The 12,377-nt window shown below is 46.4% G+C and overlaps 1 protein-coding gene across 1 annotated transcript; it reads right to left on the bottom strand.

Annotated features, from left to right (window-relative positions):
- Window positions 1-4,905: 4,905 nt before the first annotated feature.
- On the bottom strand, window positions 4,906-10,814 carry RDH14 (retinol dehydrogenase 14). The gene is made up of 2 exons (XM_037894023.2): window positions 10,358-10,814; window positions 4,906-5,816 (listed from the first exon to the last, which is right to left on the bottom strand). The coding sequence occupies exons 1-2, from the start codon at window positions 10,712-10,714 to the stop codon at window positions 5,199-5,201; spliced, it is 975 nt and encodes a 324-aa protein (XP_037749951.1). The 5' UTR covers window positions 10,715-10,814; the 3' UTR covers window positions 4,906-5,198.
- Between the last annotated feature and the right edge of the window lie 1,563 nt (window positions 10,815-12,377).

Below are 12,377 nucleotides of genomic sequence, written 5' to 3'. Positions count from 1 at the left end.
GGTTACCACACACAGGGTTATTTGGATTAGTGAATACCACACACCATTAAATCGTCTGCCAGATGGCATCAGAAGAAAGCTGCAACTCTCACACTTTCATTTCAACAGCAGCAAACAATGTTCTGTTTTTAAAATAAACTCTTCCAGATGAGCAAAAGATAAACTTTGTGGTGCTTTTGCTCAGTCTTCCCTTTTGACTCTAGCTTTAACAAGGGTTTTGATTGGTTACATTAATGTAAAACCCCAATTTAGACCACCATAGTACAAAGCTATCCCTCTAGGCTGCATCAAAATTCCACGCTCCTTATTGAATGCAATATTTTCACTCATCAACTTCTGTCAACAGAAGCCTTAAAATTGAACACCTCCCCCATTAAGCCATTTCCTGTCATTTTATGTGTTTTCCATAGCAAACATGTTGCTGTTTTGTTGAAGCAATGACCATTTACACTTTTCCCAATGCTTTAACCCCTTTTAAAAATAATAGATGTCCAAAAGCAAGCTTTATTTAAATAAATAAATAAATTCAAACAGCAAAGTAGTTTGATAGGACTTAACCTTTGTCCCAAGTATGCTTAAAGGGACATCACTGTTGCCTTTGTTTTGAGATAACAAAGGATAATGCATCATCTCCTACTCTGCTTCTACTGTGCCTGGGCCCCAGGCTTGGTTGGAGCCTCAGTGCTACAGGAAAACAATTGATTAATAACAACACATGACCATGGATACATGCAATGTTAAGAAAAGTGTTTTGAAGTTGTCCATTTTAGGGAAGTATTATGGCCAAAATTTTCAAAAGTACTCTCTGAATTCGGTGCCTCAAGATTTGGGGAGCACAATTTGAGCCACCTTTGACCTGATTTTCAGAGGGTTTGAGTAGAGCTAATTGAAAATGAGGAAAATGCAAAACATTTTGCAAAAAAAGTCCATGTTTTTCACTCAAAAACTTTGGACTCCAACATTTTCCTGGTTTCAGAGTAACAGCCGTGTTAGTCTGTATTCGCAAAAAGAAAAGGAGTACTTGTGGCATCTTAGAGACTAACCAATTTATTTGAGCATAAGCTTTCGTGAGCTACAGCTCACTTCATCAGATGCATACTGTGGAAACTGCAGAAGACATTATATACACAGAGACCATGAAACAATACCTCCTCCCACCCCACTCTCCTGCTGGTAATAGCTTATCTAAAGTGATCACTCTCCTTACAATGTGTATGATAATCAAGTTGGGCCTTTTCCAGCACAAATCCAGGTTTTTTCACCTTCCGCCGCCCCCCCCCCCCAAACTCACTCTCCTGCTGGTAATAGCCCAAGGATGATTGGTAACATGTTCTCTTCACTATGCTGTTTAGAACAGTGGTTCTCAAACTTTTTTTTGTGGACCACGTGAAAATTGCTGAGCGTCTTGGCGGACCACTTAATGATCTTTCCAAATGTTATTTGTACTGTTAGCTAACTATTGTAAAGCGCTTTGGATAAAAGTGCTATATATATAAAAAACTTAATATTTAACTATTTTTGTTCTACAAATAAAAGCATACAATGCATATTTTAATATCAGTGGTCTTACCTTTCTAATGTGATGGATGTGCCCTCTCTCCCCCACCGCGGCAGACCCCGAGCTGGGGCTGGGAAGGAGGGGGGTCTCTCCACCACCACAGCAGCCACAGAGGTGAGGCTGGGAAGGAGGGCCGTCTCTCCGTGGCAGCCCTGGAGCTGGGGAGTCACCTCTTTCTCTGGCCACCACAGCCGTGCACATCCCAAATTTCCCCCACCACCTCTTCTCACTCCACTAACCCCTCCCACCTACCCAGTATTCCCCCCGAGACTACTACCTCACTTTACATGTGCATCTTCTCCAGGGTCCAGGCATCTAATTAGTGGAGCCACACCTGCACGACTCCACTAATTAGGTGGGTGGCCCTTCATTCTCTTGGGTGCGGCTGCCCAGGAACTCATCTTAGAGGGAACAATGGTCCGCAGACCACAGTTTGAAAACCTCTGGTTTAGAACATTTGCAAACAATTAAATATTCAAATATAAGTTCTCAAATCTGAGTCCAGTCACAACAAGTGCAAGGGCACTTCTGGTAGCTGAGGGGGTGGGTAAGAAGCCTGTAGGGAGGCAGTTGTTCTCTTATGAGAAATATCAGCTCCATTCTGCGACACATCAAAAGTAACGATTCGGCTATCTAGGCCTCCTGGATCTTTTTGCCAGCCCAATAGATCCTTCAAGATTAGCTTGGGAAAATGTATATGTAAAGGGGAACAGGCCTTGTACACTAAAATTATTTGAATGACTCTTGCAAGTTATTTTCTTTATGGCCTGAGGTGGAAGTAAATCAAATGTATTTAAACTAGGAACCATCCATGTCTGCATAATCCCCTCATGCCCTTACCCTACTCCCACAGGACTCAGGCTTTGAAGCCTGTGATGCTTTCCCATAGTAGGAAGCTTACATGGGCAAAATGAGCAACCACAAACGAATGAAATGGGAGTTAAAATATTTTTTTCATTGCATCATGGAAACACTGATCATTTATCTCGTATTAAGATGGACCATTTATATTGGAAGTCTCATGCTATGTACAGCTTCCCCCTCACAGTTGTAGATTTTGGGTCTTTATAAAGCAAGTGTCCCAATGGCCAAAGACTTGGTAGTTTCTTCTGTACTCTCTTTTTAAAAATATGTACACAAGCCATGTTTGCCATGAACAAAGACAGCAAAAAATGACAACCTAGTGGCAAATTCACTTGCAGAGGTAACCATGTAGACAGGAAGGATGGTTTAGTGGTTAGGGCACCAGACTGCCATTGTTGAAATTCTAGGTTCAGTTCTGCCACTGACTCCCTGTCTGACCTTGGGCAAATCTCTTAGGGAGATTTTTCAAACATGCCTGTGCCTAAGGGATCAAGGTGCAGAATTCCCACGTAAGTGCTTTTCAGCATGGCACTTTTCTTTGCAAGCTATGCCCCGATAGGCATCCATGACTCTCTCATAACATGCACACTGGGGTTTTGACAGGGGTAGCAATGGAACAGTGGATCACACAGATCATAAATTGGAGTTCTATTTACTTTACCTTTAACTCCTTTTGATGAAACAGTAAAAACTAAGGTATCTTCTGGTCTGTAGGGGCTTGAGAGAACCCATCTTGTTTTTTTGTAAGAAGAGCTCGTGCCCTGGTGCGATTGGTCAAAACTTCGCCTTGCCTTCAGTATTATGCTGTATGGTAGTTGGTTGATGCCTTCCACTCCAGCCAGGGTTACATTTCAATGGTATTACATATTGTCATTTGGGGATTGTTTTAGATGAAAGACGCAAGATAAATGTAAAACAGGACTTCACAGGTTGAATTCCTGTTTATTCTCTAACCTATTTCCATCCTCTCTATGGGATGGCCCTTTGCATTATTTACAAACAGCATTTTTGTGTCAAACATTCAGAGTACACAATAATCACACACTTCAGCTCTACTCCTACAGGCTCTGTTGCCTAAAAGTGAGCAATATATGCTGCAATTAAAATATAGTGAGCAATATATGCTGTAACTATTGTTACAGAATCTTTAAAAAAAATGAATTTTCTCCCTTAACTTATGCACTTCTAGATTTCGCTGTCTTCCTCCCAAAAGCATGGAGCTCCTGCTATGCCTCTTTCCTATACCCACAGTACTGCATCTCTGGAAACAGGTGTGGAAGGGACTGAGCACAATACAGTGTGTGTGTGAGAACATACAGAACATGCAGTGAATATGAGTTAGAAACACACTGTAAATGATCTGAGAATCTCAAAAATGGTGTTAACTCAAGTGTTGAGCCAATAAGGATTTATCGTGGGATAGACTAAGCTTCAAACACTTCAATCTTTTATATGTATATATAAATTAGTAGTAGTAATCAAGACCCCAAAGCATTACTTTCTTCACATTCATTAAATTTACTTGTACCTTAAATTGGTGGTGTTAAATAAAATTACTAAAGAGAGACAAGCAAATCATAACTAACCAGAAAGAGTTACTGAAGTTATATATTTATTTTAAAACAATAAGGGAGACATCTTTATGTAATATCCCTATATTTATTTTTGGCCTATTTTAATTCCATTATCTCTGCATAGTAGAGACTCTCTAAGCCTATGTAGCATAGTTGCCAAGGCTAATTTTGTCAAGTGTGTAATAGTTTCTTGATCACATTTGTACCATGTATGCATTAGTGAGGTTAAGGAAATATGCACTTACACAGAAGATGACTTATCAGGAAGAACTGTTGGCCATATTAGACGGAACCTTATGCACATTTCACTATGGAAGGCAGGGTGACAAAAATCTATAAATAGACTATTCACAAAACAAACCACAGGGTCAGATCTTGGGCTCTAACACACCCTCCAGTCACAAGGACCTACTGAAGTCAATGGTGGGGCATCCACCAGCACAAGGCTTATTGCAGGAGGGGGGCCTTGGTTCATATCTCCAGAAGAGCAGGTTTGGCCCAAATAAAATAGAACCTGCTGTACAATCAAACATACATACTAGAGTAATGGCAGTGACAGATGCTAGCTTATGGAAGGCCATCTTGAAAATATCTGACTTGTGACCTACAGCTGAGTTATAATATGGCTTGATATAGTTCCTGTTCAGCCAGCCAGTGATACGAAGTTGCGGGAAAGAGTTTTTGTGCTAGGAAACAGTATTTGGAGGCTTAGAGGATCACAGAGGAAGAGTGCTCACAACTCACTGGTAAAATCTTTCACACGGTTTTAGCTTGAATTGCTCACCAACCCAACACTTATCGGTATTAGGATGGATTCACAAACCATCTACAAACAGCCACACATGTCACATACAATGCAATGCAGTGCTATGTTTGAGATCAAATAGTGGAAGACAACAAAGAAGCATATACATTACATAGCAAAGAACTTTTTATTAGTAGAACAAGTAGCTTTCAGAAGAGATTTTAACTGAAAAATATTCAAACACCCAGGCTGTTAAGACTCTAGTTCTGTATTTTTTCAAAATATGGATTTATTTAAAATAGAGAATATTCTCTATTTTAAAAGAGCTGTACACATTACTCCTAGTAGCTTTGAAATCTGTGAGCAAAGTAATTTGTGTTTCACACCATTCAAGGGGGAAATACCATTGCAGAAAGCTTCAGGGTAGCAAAATATTAGTTGTCTTTTTTCCTAGAATTTATTTTAATAATCCAACCATCACTTCACTGATATCCCACAGTTTTCTTGCAACTAAATCATCCATGGCTTTCGGCAGCAGTTCCTCCTCTTTGCAATCCCCAAAATACTTGCCTGACACACCCTCTACTTCTGCAGAGGAGGCCAAATAAATAGAAGTCTGGGCTCCTTCCAATGGGGTTTTGAAGAAAGCCCATGACACCAAATTGAAGAGGGGTTTTGCCAGCAAAGGAATATTCATGTATCTGCCTAGATTGGTTCGGACAATGCCGGGATGAAGCACGTTGACAGTGACTCCTGTGCCTTCCAATCGGCGGGCTAGCTCCCTGGTGAATAGTATGTTAGCCAGTTTACTGCGACTGTAGCCAAAACTTTTATTGTAACTTATCTCACTGTTCAAGTCTTCAAAGTTGATCTCTCCGTATTTGTAAAGTTTGGAAGAAACTACCACAATCCTGCTTGGGGCAGAACTTTTGAGGAGGCCAAGGAGAAGGTTAGTGAGCAAGAAATGACCCAAGTGGTTGACACCAAACTGCATCTCGAAACCATCCTCTGTCTTCATGTATGGACACTGGAATATCCCCGCATTATTGATCAGGACATCCAGTCTCGGCTCTTCCTTAAAATAGCAAAAATAATCAGATTTATAAACACAGCAAGCTGTTATTAAGATTAATTGTATTCATTGACCTTTATTAGGAAAAACCATTCAACTGCTCATCCTCTAAAATGGGATTTTCTAGGTCATGGTTATTTTAATGTAATCTTGGAAAAAATAAGCGTATTGGTAGTTGTCAGTAAGAGGAGTATCAAATCACATGGGATGGGGGAGGCTGTGTTACTCTGAAGATAGCTAAAATATAAACATTTTTCAAGAACAGCATTTTTTAATTGAAATCTACTGAAATTATTCTTGTAATACCAATTTCTTTCCAAAAAATGATCAGGATGTGACATTAAAGACAAGCTGACAAGTGTACTACTGGTTAGTATTTATATTGTGGTAATACCTAGAAGCCCCAGTCATGGAGCCTATTATGCTAGGCACTGTACAAACAAAGAACAAAAAGATCATCTAGCTCTTTGAGGCAGGGACTTAGGGTTAAAGAGACACTGCCAACAAATTTTAAACCCATCATTTGATTACGGAAAAATAATTAGATTTATGATGAAATTTTGAAAACACTGCTATTAATGATTTCAAACAATGGTACCTAGTTCCAAATTTGCCTGAACTGTGGTGGACCAAAATACTATGTTGTGCCAATGCACAAGAACCAGAAAGTAAAACTGGTAACAGAAAAATAAAATCTAAGGCCCCAATACCTATGTTCCAAATCCTGCATAGTCTGTGCACCCAGAACTCAGAGACAGAAAGATCTTAGGAGTTTCAAAGTGTGGTTCCACTCTGAAAAATGTCTTCACACAAGTGTCACTATAAAGTTCCATGTTTCAATTTGAATGCTCAGTTTACCAGTAAAGAATTCCCCCCTCCCCCTCCCCGAGCTTTTCCCACCAGTCCTGCAAATTTAACATAGGATCTGGAAGTCAAGTTGAGTGCCTTCTGGCTCCTTACCACCAGTAAGAAATCTTCTGCAGGCCAGATTCTATCCCCATTTACACCTTTGAAATTTAATAGTATGCACATTTTGCCATCAGTGGCACAAGTATAACTAAGAGCAGAATCTGATCCTGCATTTAGTTAATAATTAAATCAAGCTGGGGCTTGATCCGGCAAGATGCTCAGTTCCCTTAACTCCTACTGATATCAAAGGGAGTTGAGGCTGCTCAGCATCTCACAGGATTGGGTCCTTCATGTATGAGTTGTAAAGAATTCACATCTCCCCCATAGCTCCATGGTACTGAAAGATGTAACAATTTATCACTGAAGCCAGCATATTACCCTGAATACACAATGCAGTTGGTCTTTGTGCAGTGAGGCTAAAAAAGTGAAAAATGAAAATTCAGTTCAGAATTCTGGTATCTAAACACGCACAATGAAAGCCAGGCTGTGGGGGTGCCAGCTATCTCTCATCTTATCAATCTAGGAACCTCCTTTATCTTACAGACAACTTCAGAAAGGAGTCACAAGTTCAGAAAAGGAGGGGAATAACGTAAGTGCATATGTACTACAGCCCTTTGGAAGTGTTTCTAGAACTAGTCATCTCAATCATTTTGTTTCTCCATCATTTAAGCTGTGTTGAGGGTATTCTAAAACAGCAGATATCACGAGAAATAAACCCAAGAGCGGCACCGCCTTTTCCAGGCTGTCTCCAGCTCACTCCCATGTATGTCACCCCACACACGTCATCTCCTGCCTAGCTATTTTGTTCTCAATTTTTCTTGTGAAAAGACAACATTTTAATTGGTTTTGCCAATAGAGAGACTGCCAGCCTAAAAATCACATTTTTTTAAATGTATCACTAACACCTATGAGGTACTACACCAGATTAGAAAAAAGTATATATTGTTTTCCCAGTGTTTACTTTGTGCATTTCACAGCACTTTGTGTCTAGTCACATTCACAGTTTCCCCTGTACAGTCAAACAACCAGATCCTGCAACTGGATCTATGCAGGTGGCCCTAAATGGTTTCCCACTGAAGCTTTACACGGCCACAACTGTCCATCCGTGACAAACCAATTACAGAATTAGGGCTTTAGTCAATTTCCCCTGTTGTTTCTGTGGGCCTCCTGGCAAATTATGTTAAAGGCCCAAAACGGTGAAGAGAAAGAGAATATTCATCACATTATTATTAATATGAAGTTATGTTGAAACATCAAGTGTTAAGATGACATTTCATGGGTTAAGAAAATTATATCAAGAAAATATTTACCCCAAAGTTATACAGGGTGGCAGCTCCAGCATTAGCTCATTTTCTACCATTATGTACAGTCTCCCACAGCACACACCCTTTCCTCTATTTTGGAATATCCCTAAACAGTGTAAATTGTATCCATGAGATACTCAGTGAAACCATTTGTTGGCTTGCTCATGCCCTTCTACAAAATCTGTTAGGAACGTCTATAGGACCCTAGTGAGCACCTCACAAATTAGGCTTGCAGGATCCAGGATAGGTCTGACAAAGTCAGAATAATTATGGACAGTACACCCTCGATATAACAAACCCCTCAGGATCCAAGCCATTTGTTCATTATAGCCAGGGGGTCATTATACCAAAAGACCGGCACCAGGAGCGGTCAGCTTCTCCAGCCATGGAGCTGACAGCTCCTCCAGACCCGCGACTGACAGCCCCATGGCTGGAGGTGGGATCCTGGGACTGGGTTCATTATATCCAAAGATTCGTTATTATGAAGGGCATTAGAAAGAGGGTGTACTGTAATAGAAATGTGATAAATGTAGGTTGGATTCAGATGACCCCATGAAGTGATCTCTCACTGCAGCCTATCCTCTATGCTGTAGGTCGAAGGGACTCAAGCCACTTTACAGCCACAAATTCCCAGATGCCTTGAAAAATAAACTGCAGCAGATTGCAGCTGCCCTAGTTTTTTCTTTGCCCCCAGAGATAACAGGTCACCCCTTGCCTGCTGCATCTTGATATGAGCTCGTGAAGGTGATTTCTGGCTGCACTATATAACTCCATGGGCCCAGTCCCTCTTCTTACCGGTCAACACAGCTAGTGGAACAGGAAGATTTCCCTAGGAAAGGAGCTTTGGCCTAATAAGGCTTTGTTCCCTGGATTAAAAATCAATGCATAAGAATGCACCAAAATATTACATTACATCCCAAAATATTTTGGGATGTAATTTTTAATGCCCAACAAGATGCAAGAACAGCTCTGACAAAAGCTGCTAATCTCCACTCAATATCAGCATTGAAGAACCCCAAGTCACCAAAGGAGTAATTTGAAGACTGAGTAGCCCTTACTGGATGATGGAGAGAGAGACAGCCCACCCTTTCCCCTCACCCCATTCCTTCCTCTGCCCTCTCCCCCTCCCAGCCTACTCTCTCCCCATCCCTTCCTCTGTCTTCTCCCCCTCCTCACCCCCAGCCCACCCTCTCCACCTCCGCCACCCTCCTCATCCTCAGCCCACCTTCTCCCCTCACCCCATTTTCTGCCCTCTGCCCCTCCACCTCTCTCCTCCTCCTCCCCAACCCACCTTCTCCCCATCCCTTCCTCTGCCCTCTTCCCCTCCTCACCCCCCAGCCTGCCCTCTCCCCTCACCCCATCTCATGCCCCTCCCCCTCCGCCACCCTCCTCCTCATCCCCAGCCCACCCTCTTCCCCTCCTCAGTCCCAGCCCACCCTCTTCCCCTCCCCCTCCGCCACCCTCTTCCCCTCCCCCTCCGCCGCCGCCACCCTCCTCCTCCTCCTCACCCCCAGCCCACCCTCTTCTCCTCCCCCTCCGCACCCTCCTCCTCCTCCCCAGCCCACCCTCTTCCCCTCCTCACCCCCAGCCCACCCTCTTCCCCTTCCCCTCCGCCATCCTCCTCCCCAGCCCACCCTCTTCCCCCTCCCCTCCGCTACCCTCCTCCTCACCCCCAGCCCACCCTCTCCCCTCCCCCTCCGCTACCCTCCTCCCCTCCCCCTCCGCCACCCTCCTCCTCCTCACCCCCAGCCCACCCTCCTCCTCCTCACCCCCAGCCCACCCTCCTCCCTTCCCCCTCCGCCACCCTCCTCCTCCTCACCCCCAGCCCACCCTCCTCCCTTCCCCCTCCGCCACCCTCCCCCTCCTCACCCCCAGCCCACCCTCCTCCCTTCCCCCTCCGCCACCCTCCTCCCTTCCCCCTCCGCCACCCTCCCCCTCCTCACCCCCAGCCCACCCTCCTCCCTTCCCCCTCCGCCACCCTCCCCCTCCTCACCCCCAGCCCACCCTCCTCCCCTCCCCCTCCGCCACCCTCCCCCTCCTCACCCCCAGCCCACCCTCCTCCCCTCCCCCTCCTCACCCCCAGCCCACCCTCTTCCCCTCCCCCTCCGCCACCCTCCTCCTCCTCACCCCCAGCCCACCCTCTTCCCCTCCTCACCCCCAGCCCACCCTCTTCCCCTCTCCCTCCGCCACCCTCTTCCCCTCCTCACCCCCAGCCCACCCTCTCCCCATCCCTTCCCCATATTTGCCCTCCCCACTCAACCCCTTCCCTCACTCCACCCCTCCCCCGCCCCTCCGTTCCCCCGCCGGCCCCCTCTCCCCGCCCCCCCGTACCTGCAGCACCCGCTGGCAGAAGCTGCGCACGGAGCGCAGCGAGGCCAGGTCCAGCTCCCTGATCACCAGCTCCCCGCCCTCCGCCTGGGCGCCCAGCTCGGCGCGGATCTCGCGGGCCGCCTGCTCGGCCCGGCCGCGGTCTCGGCAGCCCAGGATCACCCGGGCCTGCAGCCGCATCAGCTCGGCCGCCGTGGCCCGGCCCAGCCCGCTGTTCGCGCCCGTGACGATCACCGTCTTGCCCCGCATCAGCGCCGCCGCCGCGCTCCGCGAAGCCCGGCCGGCCCCGCTCAGGTAGCGGCGGGCGATGAGCAGCAGCCCCCCGCCCAGCGCCGCGGCCAGCAGCGCCGCAGCGGCCATCGCCCAGCGCTCGGGGCCAGGAGGGAGCCGCGAGCAGGGGCCGAACGACACCCGCCCCGGCGTTTTTCCCAGGCGCCGCCGGCCCTACCCCGCCGCCGGAAGCCCAGCGCCGCGCACGGCGGCGCTAGATGCCGATTGGCCCCCGCGGCCCCCCTTCGCTTTGCATTCTGGGACTCGTAGTTTTCTCCGCCTCCCCCAGCGTCGGTTCGAAGCGCCGCCCAGGGCTGCGCGCCCGTGCGAGCTGCCTGCGCGGGGCCCTTGGGCTGGGTTAGCCCCGAGCTCCGGGACCGCGGTGTCCGGCCCCAAACGTGCCAGCTGTGCTGTGCGCTACGCAGCCCTTCCCCGGGCAGGGCAGCCCCTGAGCTGCTTGCGTCCCCGGCAGATAAAAGCGTCTCCTGCAGCCACCACCCTTTTGGTAAAAAGAAAAGGAGGACTTGTGGCACCTTAGAGACTAACCAGTTTATTTGACCATAAACTTTCGTGAGCTACAGTTCACTTCATCGGATGCATCCCAGGAAGTGAGCTGGAGCTCCCGAAAGCTTATGCTCCAATAAATTGGTTAGTCTCTAAGGTGCCACAAGTACTCCTTTTCTTTTTACAGATACAGACTAACGCGGCTGCTACTCTGCACCCTTTTCGTGTGAGTTTCCCAGCCAGGACTGGGCCTGAGCCCGAAAGGCTGAAGAGATCAAACCTCCCTTGACAATGGGGAGAACTCTGTTCTGAAAGGTAGCAGCAGTCAGGGAAGGCAGCCCGTGCAAAGTACTACCATGACAAATCAGATACACCAGGACAAATGGGGAGACGTTGGAGAAAGTCCAGAGGAGAGCAGATGATTTAAGGTCTAGAAAACAGGGCCTAGGACGGAAGGTTGGAAAAAATGGGTTCAGTCTGGAGAAGAGAAGACCGAGGGGGGACACGATAAGAGTTTTCAAGTTGTTACAAGGAGGAGGGTGCAAAATGGTTCTTTAAGCTCTGAGGATTGGACAAGAAGCCATGGGCTTAAATTGCAGCAAGGGGGAGGGGGTTAGGTTGGACATTAGGAAAAACTTCCTAACTGTCAGGGTAGTTAAGCACTGGAACGAATTGCCGAGGGCTGTTGTGGAGTCTCTGTCACTGGAGGTTTTTAAAAATAAATACCTGTCAGGAATGGAATAGTGATTGCGTAGTCCTGCCTTGAGTGCTGGGGAATGGACTAGATGAGGTCCCTTCCAATCCTACACTTCTATGATTCTATGAAAGTGGCAAAAAACTGGCTAGGCGGTAATACTGCAGAACAGGATCTGAGGGTTATGGTGGATCACAAATTAAATATAGCTGACAATGTGATGCAGTTACAAAAAAGACTGATATTCTGGGTTATATGAACAGGAGTGCCATTTCAAAGAGGGAGGTAATTGTTTCACTGTACTCCGCACTTACGAGGCCTCAGCTGGAGTACGGTGTCCAGTTCAGGGCACCCCTGCAGCTACAAGGAAATACCATGTAAACAAAAAGGCATGTTTAGTCTTGAGAAAAGAAGACTGAGGGGGAACTTGATAATAGTTTTCAGATACATTAAGAGTTGTTATAAAGTCAAGAGGTTGGTGATCAGTTGTTGTCCATGTCCACTGAAGATAGGACAAAAAGTAATGGGCTTAATGAGTAACGGAGATTTAGGTTA

The sequence above is a fragment of the Chelonia mydas genome, chromosome 3, assembly GCF_015237465.2.
Source record: "Chelonia mydas isolate rCheMyd1 chromosome 3, rCheMyd1.pri.v2, whole genome shotgun sequence".
In the NCBI taxonomy this organism is placed as follows: domain Eukaryota; kingdom Metazoa; phylum Chordata; order Testudines; family Cheloniidae; genus Chelonia; species Chelonia mydas.
This window is presented reverse-complemented; position numbering and strand designations above follow the sequence as displayed.

Coding starts and splice junctions, on each gene's coding strand:
- RDH14 (XM_037894023.2), bottom strand. CDS start 10,714: ATGGCCGCTGCGGCGCTGCTGGCCGCGGCGCTGGGCGGGGGGCTGCTG. Junction 5,817..10,357: donor TCTGCCAGCGGGTGCTGCAG/GTACGGGGGGGC, acceptor TGCTATTTTAAG/GAAGAGCCGAGACTGGATGT.